At 35.5% G+C, this 17,581-nt stretch overlaps 2 protein-coding genes across 2 annotated transcripts; both read left to right on the top strand.

Moving 5' to 3' along the window:
- Positions 1 to 3,873: 3,873 nt before the first annotated feature.
- LOC127215832 (olfactory receptor 6C68) lies at positions 3,874 to 4,860 on the top strand. Its single transcript, XM_051176325.1, has one exon. It carries the CDS (start codon positions 3,922 to 3,924, stop codon positions 4,858 to 4,860), a length of 939 nt encoding a protein of 312 aa, XP_051032282.1. The 5' UTR covers positions 3,874 to 3,921.
- A 9,901-nt stretch (positions 4,861 to 14,761) lies between these two features.
- On the top strand, positions 14,762 to 15,697 carry LOC127215833 (olfactory receptor 6C2). The gene has a single exon (XM_051176326.1). The coding sequence runs from the start codon at positions 14,762 to 14,764 to the stop codon at positions 15,695 to 15,697; it is 936 nt and encodes a 311-aa protein (XP_051032283.1).
- Positions 15,698 to 17,581: the final 1,884 nt, after the last annotated feature.

Below are 17,581 nucleotides of genomic sequence, written 5' to 3' on the forward strand. Positions count from 1 at the left end.
CCACACTGAGGCCTCACAGATCTTTTAATATGTCTGATAAAAAACAACCACACTAACATGAAATCCTTCCACCTGAGCTGAGAGTAAAAAACTCTGTGTGATTGGTGTGGTAGACCAGTAATCACAGGTGACAAAATGGCCACACAAATCCTTAACGCAGTATGCTATTGCAAAGAAGCAATGCTAACAAGTGTCTCAATTGACATTGGGCAGTGTAAGTGTGGTGATAAAATAAAAAATCCATCATACAGAATGACATCCTCAAGTTTTTTCAGGTTTTTTTTTTCAATTGATTGTCAAGTTTTTGAAGGGGGGGGTGTTTGTTTTTTACTTTGTTTTGTTTGTTTTTCTTTTATTAGAGAATTTTCATAATGTCCATGAGTTACTTTGTAAAGACAACATGGTCTTATGCCAGTTTTATTACCATGGACAATACAGGGAAAACTTTAAGTAGTATTGTTTAACTCCTGTTGTCCAGCACCAACACTGTGTCTAATGTTTTACATTTTCTCATCCCCTGGGCTTTTCCTTGTTATTGTCTGTGAGGAGCTGATTGCAAAAAAAAAATTATCTTGATTCCTAAGTGATTTTAAACACAAGACTCCAAGGATTGTTTTGTTTCTTGTCTCCAATGTCTTTTATTATGGTTGGAATATATAAAATAATAGTAACAGTCTTTGTGTTAAATATATCCAGAAGCTTATCTGTCCTTAACTATCCAACTTCCCATTACAAAACCAGCAATTTTTGCTGTGCATTGCTGAATTGTGGCTAACAAGGAAGCAAGAACACGTCTTCTGTGCTTTAAATGGCAGGTGCTCCCTTATGGAAAAAGTCTCTGCCAGGAGCTCAGGTACTTCAGGGCCTGAGTGTGTTTCCCTGAGAAAACTTAGTGTTGACATCTCTGATGCAGTGTCACTGTTCAGCCTGGACCTTGCTGCTAGCAACTACAGATAAACTGACACCAGATGTCATGCAATGACCTCCAGCCATAGGGTAAGTATGAACATATTTTGACTCCACCTGTGTTCATGTGTATGCCTTTATGTTTTGTTTACGCACTTGCAGGAAAAGATGAGTGGGAAATATAGTGCTCTGATTTTCCCTTTAACAAAAGTTTTAGACTTAGACAATCAATGTTGAATACTTGCCATAGCATTTCATGGAGCAAATCTACAATCATTTGTGAAATGATGACCCTGGAATGATGACCCTAAAAATTATGACTGTGCCTGATTTAGAAAGATTCAAAAATAAAATTCCTCACAAACAGACATATATCCATATTTTTAAATATTTTTAAATTAAATATATGTACACATATGTACACATTCTTGGTCTCTGGAAAATAAACATCACTTAGTTAAGATGAATATCTTGGTATTATTAAATTTTAAGCATTTGTTTAAGACTGAATTCAGGAAAAGCCATGTATTTATGATTAAAAGTTAAAGGGAGTCTTGAGATCTAAGCAAAGCTGAGTTCAATGACAAAGAAGCTGGGTGGTGAGTTGAGGCTTGAAGAGAAGATGTGGCCTGATGTGGGGACTGTAAATCCCGTCAACTAGGATGCAGTGACAAGAGGAGAGTGAGTTTGAGGCCGGCATGGGTTAGACAGTGAACACCTATATGACTTACAAAAAAATAATATAGTCTAAATCATATGTATTTCATAATTATGTAAATTATATAATATTATATGTAATATATTATACTTTATATATATGCAGAAGCCCAGTGAGAGATTCTCAGAGTGTGAACCCTAGTCACCTTCTGATGACAATGGACTTATCAAGTGATGTAAGCTCTCTATCACATTTTATTTCCCATTTTATTTTTTAAATTTATATTTATTGATTTGATTTGGATGGAGTCCCAGTCAAATGGTGATTATCAATATATGTGGGACCAGTAGGAGCTAAAGGCAGTGCTCACTCAGACCAGAAAATGAAAAAGAAAAAGTAGAAAAACATTGCTCAAAAGTCTACAAGTACATGAATCAAGACTTTCTGAGGTTAGTAGATTCAGCAATGCATTTAGAGAGAGGGAATAAACTTTGATGTTCTATACACTGCAATGCATTGAGATTCTGTGATAACTCATATAAACTAAGTAAGGTTCTTAAGAGAAAGAAATGATACTTGAAATAATAGACAAGCCACATATTACATGCTGGGCTGAAATGTTCCATTAAAGCCCATAAATATGTTAGTTACTATGATGCATTTGCCTAAGTCATTATATTTTTGAAATAACTATCTGATGGAAATGTTTCAAAACCATAGGAAAACAGCTTAATTTTGAAATAGTTACTTGAGTCTTAGTCATGAAAAAATTTTTGAGCTCCAAAAACATAATTTATAGAAAAAAATAGTATCTATCAATATAATTGGGGAAATATTTCCTTAGTCTAGCTGATGATTTTAACATTAACAAAGTCCCTAGCTTCTGGTCTTAATTCTTCATGGAGAAAAATACTGAACAAACATAGAGAAATCAAATTACTAAACAGTCTACAGACTCAAACAAAGAAAAATAATTATAGTTGGCATTTTAATATCTCTCATCCCTGATATTAAGCATTACATAAACAAAAAAATTGCATAGAAATATTTATTAGGTGGTGTCCATAACTATTCTATTTCACCAATTGTACCAGCATGACTTTTAATTGTGCCTTGCTTTATCTCTCAACCACTTTAGTTTAGACAAAAAAATCTGGCTAACTATTCCTTTGTTATGATGACTAATGTAAAACACTGTGTTGGTAAAAATGAAACATTTAGTCATGTATATTTTGATAGTGAGAGGACAGTAATGAAGACATACTAAGACTCTGAAGACTGGCTCGCCACTGATGTAGAAAAGAGTGGCACCTATTGGTGCCTCAAATTTCCCATTTTCAAGTGAATATAGGGCCAAAAAGATATCCGTATGTGTTTCTTGTGCTTTTCCTGGTCTCTTTTTATGTTTGTTTGTTTGTTTAGTCATATTCTGGTTTGTTTTTATTTTATTGTATTACTATTATTATTAATTGTTTTATATGTTTGTTTTATTCTAATGATAGATAAAGGGTGTGGGTTTGGGTGGGTGAGAAGGATCTTGGAGGAGTTGAGGATGGGAAACTGTAATCAGAATATATTGTATGAAGATAAACTATGTTCAATTTAAAAAGATTAAATGATATGGCTCAGTGATCTAAAAGTTCTTGTCTCCAAGCCTGAAATCCTGAGTTTAATACTTGGGACTTGGGACTCACATGGTAGGAGTAGAGACTCAAGTACCACAAATTGTCCTCTGACTTCCATATACATATACTATAGCATGTGCATACACATAAACACACAAAAATAATACATACATTTATAAATTTAAAAATAAATAATCGGAATTAATAAACATCCATACTTTGCAGATTATGGCAATACATAAGTGGTACAGATACAATACTGCTTGGTGTATATCAAAACATTTATATTTGTTTAATTGTTTATAATGAGTTAAATCATACGAAGGAATGCAGTGGCACATTTTTAAGTGAAGAAGATTAGAAGCTGGAGAGTAATAGTTTGATAACTAAATAACTGAGGCAGAAGGTAGATCTGACGTAAAGGAGAAGGGGGAGTACAGTTCTGTGGTGAGGATATTTTGCAACATTGTTTTAATATTCTCCATAAAATGTTTTATAAATGTGCACTCACATGCACACCTAACTAAACCACAAATGTATATGGACATGTAAGCATATATCTTCTCACTCTAAAATTCTTCACGTTAATAAAAATAATACATAGACATTAAGTGAATTGAATGTTTTTTTTTATATAAAAATGTTCAGCGTTGATGACTTTTGTCATTAAATTCTACAGGCCAAATCTCCCTGACATTAACATTTGGGTTCAGGAAATTCCTGATATTGATAATGAGAAACCACACATCAATTACAACATTCATCCTCCTGGGACTCACAGATGACCCTCAATTACAGGTCTTGCTTTTTATTTTTCTATTTATCACCTACCTACTGAGTATAACTGGTAATTTAACCATCATTACCCTCACCACAGTGGATCCCTACCTTAAAACTCCCATGTATTTCTTCCTCCAAAACTTTTCTTTCCTAGAAATCTCTTTTACAAGTGCCTGTGTTCCAAGATTCTTATACAGTATTTCAACTGGAGACAGGACAATTACATACAATGCATGTGCAACTCAATTATTTTTTACAGATCTCTTTGGAGTAACTGAATTTTTTCTTCTGGCTACCATGTCATATGATCGCTATGTGGCCATCTGTAAACCTTTGCATTATATGACCATCATGAACAACAGGGTGTGCAGAACAATGGTTGTTTCTTGTTGGATGGCAGCATTCATGATTATCCTCCCACCACTTAGTTTAGGCCTTCATCTGGAATTCTGTGATTCTAATGTCATTGATCATTTTGGATGTGATGCAAATCCTCTTCTGAAAATATCATGCTCAGACACATGGTTAATTGAGCAGATGGTAATCGCTTCTGCAGTATTAACCTTCATCATTACTCTTATATGTGTAGTCTTTTCCTACATGTACATCATAAGGACAATTCTAAAATTCCCTTCTGTTCAACAAAAAAGAAAAGCTTTCTCCACCTGTTCTTCACACATGATTGTGGTTTCCATCACCTATGGCAGCTGCATCTTCATTTATATCAAACCATCTGCAAAAGAAGAGGTAACCATTAATAAAGGTGTATCAGTGCTAATTTCTTCCATATCACCCATGCTGAATCCTTTTATATATACTCTAAGAAATAAGCAAGTTAAGCAAGCATCGCATGACTTACTCAAGAAAATCGCATTTCTTTTAAAGAAGTGAAGTGTGCCCAAGTTGGCAAATCAAGGTTTCCTCTCTCCTCTTTCATTATAAATAGCAAGCTTTGAAGTGTTAGTGGTGGTGGCAGTTTTGGTGGTGGTGGTGGTGCAATACCCATAGAAATCAGGAAACTGGTAAGGGGTAATGGGGATTATGACCTTTAAAGAAAGAAAAGATACAATTCACATTCACATGATGTGAAGGGAGAATTAGGGGTAACAAAACAATGAAGGTTAAGTGTGGTGGAAGACAGAGCAAACAGACAGAAAAAGCAATGTGGGAAATCATAATAACACTAAAAGCCTTCTGGAAAGAAAAGTGCAACCTATTACTTACAATCTTGTTAAAATATATATGTATACACACACACACACACACACACACACACACACAAAATGGAGCAACAATGCTCCTACTACACACCACAAGCTAACAAATAAAAAGTCCAACAGAAATGGAATGCCTCTTTTGGCTTTATTGATAGGTAAGGTCTCACAGAGCCCCCTAAATATTACAGACTACTGTCAATGCTTTTGGCTGCCCTCCAGAAGTAACACCCTATTGCTTAACACACCACATACCTGAGAATATGGAGGAATCAAACTTGTGCTTACCTGGAATATTCATGCCTTTTGGATAGCTGTCATAGTTCTGGACGGTATTGTGTATGTTATTTGGGGATAAAACTACTCATCAGTCTTATTCCAGCTGTGAATCCTGGAAGCTACAACAGTGTGGAAAAATATAACCTCTAGTGTAGCAGTGGTATGAATGTTGTATGAGTATCCAACCATTTTCTAGCTGGATTTAAAACACTCCACAAAATGGAACTCATACCCAGTACTGTTAATGAGTCTGGGTAGGTCTCCCTAAGTGAGAACCTATTACTATTCTGATAAATAGACCTAGTATTAAACCAACTACTAAAGACAGAGTATTAAACTGACTCTTAAAGGCTTATAGTTATACCCATAGATAAGTTTGTCTCTCAATCCTCATATGAGAATCTTCTTTTGTGGTAAATGATGAACAACACAGAGACCCATAATTGGCTAGCATGACATCTGAAAGGTGCTTAGTCAGTCCTAAATAGAGCATCTGTATCGTGCTTCCTCATCTCAAAGTTCAAGGATCATCATTGAAAAGTACACAGTAACATTATGAGCCAATGGACAGTTATAACAAAACAGTGTTTTCTTGACACATCAGTTGCACATATTAACTGACAGTGTCTGCGGCTGCATATACAAGATCAAGCCAGACAAAAATCAGAGCATGGAAGAGGAAGGTGGTCAGGGAGTTTCAACCCTAGTTGGGAAGCTATTGGCAAATGGCTGTTCTAGGAAAGAGTCAGGTTTTGTTCAGGGATGTGGCCCCTGAAAGACTACTCATGCTCCAATAGATGGCCCAACACACCCATCACATTCTGTTAGCACTGTCATGTAAATCACATGATCATCTCAATAGATACAGAAAATGTTGTTGACAAAAATCAGCATAACTTCATGACAAAAACATTTGGAGACTAGGGGTAGAGGGAACATAGCTCAACATAATAAATGCTATATATGATATAGCTTTAACATGATAAATGTAGAAAATCTCTAAACACAGTAAAATCAGTAACAAAAAAAAAAACTGGGTCCATTCTCTCCATTCCTTTTTAATACTTGAAATCTTAGCTAGAGCAATATTTGTGGAGCTCAGTCCCAATGGATACAAGATACTCCCACGTGTAAGAATGAGAGAACATTGTTTAAAGGGGGATGGGAAAAGTGTTAAAGCCAGGGAGTTTCCTGTGAGATTGGGTATCCTAGTAACATCAGAGCTTATACCCACAAAGTAACAACAACAGGGCTGCCTAAAATTGAGCTGAACAAGAATGACACCAACGAACATCTCAAAGTGGACAGGAAAAAGTTTAAAGGGCCTCAGTCCCACACAAAGAAATACAGACAACTCAGCAAAGCTGGGAGAGGTGGCCTTCCCTAGGAAGGAACACATCAATTGATTGCCAAAAGGTCAGCACTGAAAGCATACATACCAGTAACATATGGCCTCAACGGGTTATATTTGGGAAATACATATACATATGTGAAAGCGGAGGATTAAATGAGTTCGCCAGACCCTATCTAAATGATAAGTAGGTGTTTCTTAGGGAAGGGCTTTCACAGATAAGAGTAAACAACCACAATAACAATTGATGAAAAAGAATTTGAAGGAGGGTGGGGAAGGGTTCATGAGAGGGTGTGAATGGAAGAAAGGGAAAGGAGAAATGTATTTAAAATACAATCATAAAAATTAAAAATAAGAATGAGCAGAATTAAGTTTTTGAAGGATGAAGCTGTACTTTTATTTCATTTAGAATGAAGAGGGGCACAGCATTTTGTTTTATAATGTATTGCTATGACTTATTTCTAAAAACCTCTATAATAGAAAAATATCTGCTTAATTTGAGATTTATCTACATTGTTGAATTCCTTGACTGTGAATGTTATTTGATATCAAATTGTCTGTTATTCCACACCCAGATAAATCAGCATTAGAAAAACATTAGGTCAACAAGGAAGGGCTTAGAAATGGCCAGATGCCATGCTACCCACAGAGTTAATCAAGTTTAAGAAAAATATTCTGGCAAATATTACTAAGGAATACATATTCCCTACTCTAGCTATTTCTTTCTATGTTGATATATATTCTATTGAAGTATAATTTTCAAAAAAATTTAAATGTAATTCATACAAATAGAATATGTGGTTGACATGGCTAATTAATTTATCAGTGATACCAGGTGGCAAAGCTGTTTCAAAAAATAACTCAGGGAACACATGCTACATGATTGTATGTCTGTCCACATAATATTTTAACAGATGTTAAACTGGTTAATGACTTACAGAGTTTTGGTGGTTATCTTTTCGATTATATGCTGTGTATAAATTCATTTATTCTGTACCCTAAGCAAAAAGCATTAAGCATGCACACATTTTTCTTTAAATTTCAATATCTTTTGGATGGACCTGTGAAGCAACGGCTTTATAAAATCATGAGGTTGAATTTCTTCTTTATTTCTAAGATTTCAAAAACTTTTCATCAATTGATTTGAGCAGTTATCCTGTATACTTCTTCCTATCTGTTCTCTTGGGTTGAAAAAACTGACATATTTTACAGCTAATTTTTATCAAGAAAATGGGATAACTTAGGTATCTCCTTTTAATCAATTAAATCTATTCTTTGATAATTTTGTATGTATATAGAGTGCATTCTGATTACTCTCATCCTCTACCCTCTCATATCGCCATCTGACCATCCCAGTCAAATCTCTAGCCTCTAGCAATACTTTTCCAGTGTTCATGTCTTTTAGATCTGTGCAGAGATGGAGTGAGAGGAAACGGGGAGAAGGAGCCAATAAGGAAGGTAGTTTAGTAAGAATATGATAGAATTGCATATTTTCAACACAGAAAAGTATTTAAACTTAGATACCAACTTCCTTTGAGTATATTTCTACTTTTTCAATCAAAACATATATATCAAGCAACTTTTATCTTTTATTACCTATGAGTTAAGTTAAACTTTCTGGGAATTCTGATTTGTCCTTTTATCAGACAGTTATTGATTTGTATTTACAACTTGTCTAGTAAAACTGTTGCATATTATTAAAGGGGTCAAGATCATTTTGGGAATACCCACAATGACAGCTGACCTGAGCTAGTGAGAAATCACTGACTCTGGACTGACAGCTGAGGAACCTGCTTTGTGACCAAACTTGGCCCTCTGAATGTCGGTGACAGTTGTGTGGGTTGGGTAGTCTGTGGGGCCACTGGCAGTGGAAACAGGATTTATCTGTAGTGCTTGAAATGTCTTCTTTGGAGCCCATTCTCTTTGGAGGTATACCTTGCTCAGCCTAGATGTAAGTGGGGGGGCCTTGGTCCTGCCTCAAAAAGATGTTCCAGACCTCGTTGGCTCCCCATGGGAAGCCTTATCCTCTCTGAAGAATGGATGGGGTGGAGTGGGGGAGTAGGGGGAGGAGGGGATGGAGTGGGAACAGGTATTGGTATGTAAAATGAGAAAAGATTGATTTAAAATAAAAAGCATGTCAAAAATCTGGTGCATATTATTATCTCTAAGGACACAAGTCCCACTGTTGCTGCTGCTTGGTAGTCTGCCAATTAACAACTATTACAGTCATTAACTTTGTTTGTTTTTGGCCACAAAGGAACCACTTCTTTATCCTCTACACATGCATAAAAGACTAGCATAATAAAATAACCACCTTTCTTTACAATTTGAAATTCTCTTTGTCCAGAGAAATTGGAAATTATCCACCAAAATACTCTGAAGATCATTTTATATGTCTTAATTTCAGTTTTGAGATGGAATAAACCAGTTACTGAGTTTAGAATAGACAGTCTTTAAATATGTGAATCTGGTAACCAAAAACAGCATTATCTTCTGTAAAAGAATTCTCTGTGTCTGTGTGCATCTTCATATGGTTTCAGCACATATTTGATCACACTTGTACTATAAGCTTCACCTTTAGGAAAACCAAGATTATAGATCAACTAGAGACATGACTGCCTCCCAGAAGAGTAAGTATGCTTTATTCTGTTTGTTCTGCACTTACATTACTTCAGTTCCTTTGTTCATCATTCTATTTTCTTAGCCTCTTTAGCAGTCACACTTGTCCATTTAAATATCAGAGGTAGCAAAAAACCAATACTAGTGTTGCTAGACAAGGAAATATATTCATGGTGTCATTTTCTGTTCTACAAAAATTAAATAGATAAAATAATTGGATTCATTTGAAATAATTTATATATGCATTCTTGGGAAGAATATAGTCATATCTTGTTCACTCATTCTATCCTAATTATTTAATCTATACCAATCACATATATTTCCAAGAAATATGCTCAAATAAACTCATGAGTATTCTCAGATACAAGGTAATTTTAAAGGCAAGCATAAGTGGTCCACAATGACACTTTTACCAGTCTGTATACAAATGGAAACTGTAATATCCTTCATGAAACCTCCAAAATATTTGCAGTGTTGTCATTTGTGACTACTGAGTTCACAAGTGAACTTGAAATCCTCAACATTACTCCAGTCTGATAGCTGAGAAACCAGCATAATACTGACCCAGATACCCTAAATGTGGTTTTAGTTGGGAGGAATGGGCAGTCTATGGTCCTCTGGTAGTGGACCAGTATTTATCCCTAGGTACAAATGGACTTTGGGAGCTCACTCCACATAGAGGGATACTCTCTCAGCCTAGACGCATGAGGGAGGGCTTGGCCCTGCTCCAAATGATATGACAGACTTTGAAGACTCCTATAGAAGGTCTCATCCTCCCTGGGGAGCAGAGAGGGAATGGGATGGGGATTGGTGGAACAGGGGAGGAAGGGGGGTGCAGGAACTGGGATTGGCATGTAAGACAAGCTTGTTTCAAATTTAAATAAAATTTTTTAAAAAAAGAAAATATACCTAAACTAAATTGATTGATCAGAACGTTCATTTCGTATTCTGGTTCAAAGGGGAAAAGGCATTACTGATCAGGCAAAAAGAGTGTTTTCAACATAAAAACCTAAGGGCAGAATTTTCATATTTGGGCTCAATTCCCAAATGATCTTGTCTGGAAGGATACTACCCCAATCCTAATGAAATCTATCTGATTATCAGCTAATTATTTCTTTCCTGTCCTTGGATTCTTTCTCTTGTTCTGCAGAGATGCTTACAAACCAAAATGTATTTGTCTGATTATGATAATCTACTGCCTTCACTTTAACTTTCTTAGTAGACACAGCATGCCTCAATCCACTAACTTTAAGGAAATAAACACCTAGATTTCTTCCAGAGTGTAACTCATAAGAAATAAGAGTGACCATTGTGCTGGAGCTATTATTTTCATAAGAAACCTTTTCTAGTTTGGACAAAAATAGAATTCTTTATTTACAAAATAGACTTAATAGACTAAATTTTTTCACAACACATTTGGAAAGATTAATCCTATCGGGATTTGAGAAAAATATTCTGATTGCATTGATAAAGGAATGAATGAAAATGAAAACCATAATGTTTTCAGAAATAAAATTAGAATCCTACTATGCATTCTCCAAACTGAAGAAGCCTCACTCTGCCTCTTGTTAACTCAATAAAAAAGCATAGAAGGTTATCAAAGGCACCAAAAGTTTTCATCTATTATCAAGAATACAAGAACAAAAACATAGTATTCACAATGGCCATTGATTAATGACAAAATAAATTAGCAAAAATGTTAGCGCAAATCAAGGAGCAAAGGAAGAAAGGCAAAATGAAGACATAAATGAACAAAAGACTTTGAAATACTGGCCCTAACTTACTATCTACCAAGAATTCTTGGGGAATTATCCAACCAATTATCACAATAGTCCCATAAACTAGATACTGTTGAAGAAGCTGAGGCAAAGAAATAAAGAGAAATGGAAAGCTTAGATGGTTCCTAACGATATAAAGGCACAAGAAATATGCTCCATCATTAGGCATTAGTTAATAAGAAAGAATTATAGAGTGTCAGACCAATTACTATAATATTAAAGATAGTCTTAAATCATCAATGAGTTTTTACTATGAGGTTCATTTAAAAAGAAAATTCTCAGGACTCATTCTATGAGTAAAGCAAATATTTTTTTAATTCTTTTTTAATTTTTTACTTCTTTTTTTGATTTTTTTATTTATATTTCTTATTCCACATATCGATCCCAGTTCCCTCTTCCTCCCTCCCTCCCTCTCTCTCACCCTCCCATGCCCCTGACCACCCTCACCTCCCACCCACTCCCACCCACTCCCACTCCACATGTAGGGTGATGCCTTGCAGGAGGGGTCATCTAAATCTGCCAAGTCATTTGGAGTAGGAACTAGGCCCTCCCTCCTCCCTCTAGGTTAAGGGAGTATCCCTCCATGGGGAATATGCTCCCAAAGTCCTTTTGTGCACCAGGGATACATCCTGATTCCACTGTCAGAGGTTTCTTAGAAACATTATGTTCTTTACAGCATTACTCCTACAAACTTTTACATAGTGCTTTCTAGATCCATGGAAATACATATTCAAAGAATTGTATTGATATCAAAGATGACATGTTGAAGGTATGTCTGTACTCCCATGTTCATTTTGTCATCATGACAATATACAATATAAAAAACTAAGTGCCCATCAATAGACAAATAAATTTAAAAATGAGACACATACACCAAATAATATAATATGCAATTTAAGTAGAAAGAAAGTTCTGCCATTTGTAATAATATATGGAACAAAATGACATCATTCTAACTGAATAAACCACACCCACAATGTGGTAATTTAATTTTCAATCTTATTATGATGGAGAAAATTATACATAACAAGGAACGGGACTGAAACCACACTGTAATTTTAGTTTTTATTTCTTTAAAACCTTTATGTCACTTTCTAATATATCTATACTACTTTGCATTCCTGATAACTAAATGGAGGGTTGCCTTCTCTGCACATACTTGCAACACTTGTTGTCATTCACTTTTGATGTATCAATAAAAGTCTTAAGTGTAAGACCTACAAAAGTAGACAGATGAGATGGCAACAAGCTAAAAAATTTTCACACACCAGAGAATATACTCCCCCATTGACTATCCAATACCAAGTGATCAGCCCCGAAATTATGTACATAAAAACATCTAAAAGACTGAGCAGGTTGTATTTAGTATTTAGAAATATATATACATATATGGAACAATAATTAAAGTAGTCATGAATTTGAGAGAGAGCAAGAGGATTCATAAGAGGGTTGGCCTGAGGAAAGGAAAGATGGAAACATAATTATTGTAATTTCAAACATTAAAATAAATGTAAAATAAATTTTAAAAAGTACAATATCTCTTCATGGAGACTCTTATGAAAAGATGAATAACAAGTATACAAAATGTTTTATTTGAATTTTCACTTGTACATAACAAAAGATAAATGAATTAAGCAAATTGTTCAAGGGCATTCAGGTGCAGAAAGTAAACCATGAATTAGAGATCCATAAATAAGTACAGTGGTAAAGTTGGAAAACTGTGCCATATATTTTCCCCACAGATATGAAGCTGGAGGTCATTTCCTTACTTCAAGTCACTTCATTAAGAAAGAAAGGAAGGAAGGAAGGAGAGAAGAAAGACAGAGAGAGAGAGAGAGAGAGGAAGGAAGGAAGGAAGGAAGAAAGAAAGAAAGGAAGGAAAGAAAGGGGAAGAAAAAGCCTCCTAAGTGAGAATCAAAAGCAATTTCTTGAAAGTTTTTTTTTTTACTTTACTCCAATCATAGAGATTAGAAGAGGGAAAAGGAGCCATGAGGGAAAATGGGAATGGGGGGGGGGAAGAAAGAAAGAAAAAGAAAAAAATCAGGAAAATGTGAGATTATATACTGTAAAAAAATGTGAATTAAATGGACTGAGCTGTTTAATTAGTGAATAAAAGAGTGATAACTTGGGCCAAAATAGTTTAAAACGTACAAAGAACACGTGAATCCATGTACAAGTGGAAAGTAGAAGAGCAGAGACAATTTTGAACAGATAGAATGCTAAAGGAAAGGGAACTTGAAAATAAACTAAAGAAATGGCCTACTCTCTTATGTGATATTACTAGCTCATACTGTCATTTATAATAAAGGATTAAGACCACCTCACACTAAAACAAGGTTGCTCCAAAACAGAATAACAAAGATGTGGCTCTTTAATTACATCAGCACACTCTGGTCCCCTGACTTCCCTGAACTGAATCAAAATTATCGCAATAGAATGCATACAGAGAGGAAAACATGCTGCTAATTGACTGTATTTAAAAATAGACACAGAGAACTTCATTTTAGAATTTTATATAAAACTATACCTTTATTGAAACCCCTTCTGGTAGAAATCATATGAAAGAATCTTCACTATCTAGAGAATATGAAACTTGCAGCTAGTTGGAGGGCACCAGGGTTTTCATCAAGAAAAGCAAATACCCAGGTGACTCCGTTCCACGTCCACTTGCAAGCTGGGAAAACAATTCTTTGTATGAGCCTGTCTTGGGAATCACAAAATTGTACTACATAGACATCCCATTTTGACATTCAGAGGAAAATACAAACACCAATTGCCACATATAGAAAATACATATTAACATGTGTGAAAATACAAATCAATATGGCAAAAATCTAAAAACATTTGAACTGTGACACATCTAAATGAATCTTTTTTGTAAGGCAGTGTTGAGACAGGGTCTACCTACATAGCCCTGGTTGTCCTGGAACTCACTATGTGTACTAGGCTTGCCTCTAACTCAGAGAGATCTACCTGCCTCTGCCTCCCAAGTGCCATACCCATGACCTAAATGAATCTTTTAAAGAAAAAAAAGCACAAGGTAAAAAAATATTTTAAAAACAGAAAATAGACTGTAATAAGTATTTACCAGTTAACAACTAATATTAAATATGAACATAATATTAAGATTATTTAACAGAGAACACTCTTCACTCTTCACTTATTTTAGTAGTTATCTTCTAAAAACTTATCTAGGAAAAGCATTAGAAGAAGGCAGAAGTGTTGAACCAAAAGCAATTACTTTAAAAGGAATTTTTGTGGAATGATGTTTCTAAGATTATGTGTTAAACTGATATCGATTACAGCTAGACTGTAGACACGTAAGAATATCAATGTGAAATATATGATTCAAATACGAATTGTTATGTGACACAAAGAGAAGATCAAAAGTCAGCATGCATTACATGCTTCTTTCTTCACTAAACAATGGTACTATAGGGATGACACTCAAGCTAGGTTGTCTTGAGGTTAGCACTAGACTGAACTCTGGTTTTACAAATAAAATGTATTTTTCTTTTTCATCCAGGCTGGGCAATAGACAACAATCAAGAATGAGAAACCGAACAGTAACAACCTTCATCTTGCTGGGTCTGACAGATGACATTAGGCTGAAAATTCTGCTTTTTATTTTTCTGTTCCTTTCTTACATGTTGAGTCTATCTGGAAACATAACCATCATCACCCTCACTCTGACTGACCCCCGCCTTAAAATACCTATGTATATTTTACTCAAAAATTTCTCCTTCTTAGAAATTTCACTCACAACTGCTTGTATCCCCAGATTTCTATATAGCTTATCATCTGGGGACAAGTCCATCACCTATAGTGCATGTGTCGCTCAACTGCTGTTTATAGACCTCTTTGCAGTAACAGAATTTTTTCTCCTGGCCACCATGTCCTTTGATCGCTATGTGGCCATCTGTAAACCCCTGCATTACATGACCATCATGAGCAGTAGAGTCTGCAGGAACTTAATCTCCTTCTGCTGGGTAGCAGCGCTGATCATTGTTCTCCCACCTGTCAGTCTAGGCTTGGGCCTGGAGTTCTGTGACTCAAATCTCATTGACCATTTTTGTTGTGATGCTGCTCCTCTCCTGAAAATCTCTTGTTCAGACACGTGGCTGTTAGAACAGATGGTGGTAGTCGATGCGGTGTTAACATTCATCATCACCTTTGCGTGTGTTATCCTTTCTTACATTTGTATCATCAAGACCATTCTGAGATTTCCCTCTGCCAAGCAAAGGAAAAAGGCCTTTTCCACCTGCTCTTCCCACCTGATTGTTGTTTCCATTACTTATGGCAGCTGCATCTTCATTTATATCAAACCTTCATCCAAGAGTGATGTAGCTATCAATAAAGGGATTTCACTTCTTATCATATCTATTTCGCCAATGTTAAATCCCTTTATTTATGCACTAAGAAACAAGCAAGTGAAGCAAGCTTTCAATTACTCAATTAAAAAAATTGCATCCCTCTCAAAGATGTGAAATAAATTGAAGAGTACTAAACTAAAAGATGGGGGAATGGACACAAAATCTGAAGCTTTACTATATTTTCCTATATCTTTTAATCTTTTTATATTCACATTTTCTCTTTAAACTTGAGTACTATGAACCATGACATTCTTTACCTCCATTAAAACTAAGCTTTTTTTAAATATGTTTAGTCTTGCAGTGAACCAGAAATTGTTGTCTGGCTGTTATCCCTGGAAACAGAGTAGTTTGTGGTTTTCTACCACTTTCCACACTTTTAGGTATGCCTTTTTATTTTATATTGAAGCTAATCAAATGGATGTGGAAGTGATAAGTACCTTGATAGATGTGGTATATAGAAGTATTCATTATCCATTTTGCCACTTAGAGGAAAGATGGTACTTCTTACAGTACTTTATATGCTTTGTGCTGGTATGAACCATCTTATTAATTTTTCCTCTTAAAAATACTATACAAAGACCTTCCAATCACCATCAAACCTCCATAAACCATTTAGGTAAACTGATTTCAGTTCTTGTCAACGAATTTTCCTGAAATTTCTCTTGGGGTAGTTAGCTGTTATAACAAAAACCTAAGACATGCGGTATTCATATAAAATGAGAAAATGAATGGAAGACTGAAAACATAAAAATTTATACAAAGCAGTGGGGGAAAATTGATAAGGCTGTTACTTAATTCCCTTTTCAGGGAGCCATGATAGCCAAGGAATCAGGTAGGCAATCTTTACTCTCCCTCCTCCCTCCAAATCCAGTTCCCCAAGGTCATTCCCAGCTCTGTAGCAGGCCACCTACTGTGACTACTCCTGCCTCTCTGTCCCAATTCCCAGGAGTCTATGCAGATCCTGGTAGTACACCATACTTTACTCCCTCCTTGGAGCACCCTGGGAGAAAAAAAAAAAAAAAAAAAAAAAAAACCTTTTGCCCATTCCTGTTTTTAAGTGTCAGCTCCAAATACATAGAAACACATTCTACCAAGAACCTCCAGTGTTCACACCTGGTAGGATCTCAAAAATATTTCCCTACCAGGCAACTCACAGCCTGGAGAACACGTCTCCAAAAAACCAGGAAGGGCAAGAGAAACCTACCCAACAAACACTGCCAGACATCAGCGCCTATATTTCCCTACCAGGCAACTCACAGCCTGGAGAACACGTCTCCAAAAAACCAGGAAGGGCAAGAGAAACCTACCCAACAAACACTGCCAGACATCAGCGCCTAGAATTACAATCAACCTAAACCCAGATTCCTAAGTGCCAGAACAGTAACAACTAAGGTAATATGGCTCCAATTAAGCACAGCAACCTTACTACAGTAGAAATGCAATATAGCTGAGAAACAAGACAAGGACGTCAAAATAGGCTTTAAAAAAAAATGTTAGAGATCATTAAAGGGTATATTAATGTACCCACTAATGAAATCTATGAAAACACAAATATTAGGATAAAATGAAGAAAATAGATCAAGACATGAAAATGGGAATAGAACCAATAAAGAAAACTCAAACTGAGGTAAAGCTTGACGTGAAAAATTAGAAACAGAAGTAAGCCTGACCACAGAATACAGAAGATGGAATAGAGACTCTCAGACATTGAAGACAAGAGAGAATGATTGAATACTTTGGTCCAAAAAGAACTTAAATCTTTAAAAAAAAAATCACAGCATAAAACATCCAGGAAATCTGGGAGTCCCTGAAAAGACCAAATCTAAGAATAATGGATAACATGCAAAAAATTATGGGTTCAATCCCAAATATCACATAAAAATACTAAATAAGTAAATATACTGCCAACAAAGAAAAGCCCCAGACAAGACTTTCAGTATCAAATTCTACCAAGCCTTAAGTTAAACTGTTCCAAAGCATCAAGAGAAGAAATACTAC

This window comes from Phodopus roborovskii, unplaced genomic scaffold, assembly GCF_943737965.1.
Source record: "Phodopus roborovskii unplaced genomic scaffold, PHOROB, whole genome shotgun sequence".
NCBI classification, from domain to species: domain Eukaryota; kingdom Metazoa; phylum Chordata; class Mammalia; order Rodentia; family Cricetidae; genus Phodopus; species Phodopus roborovskii.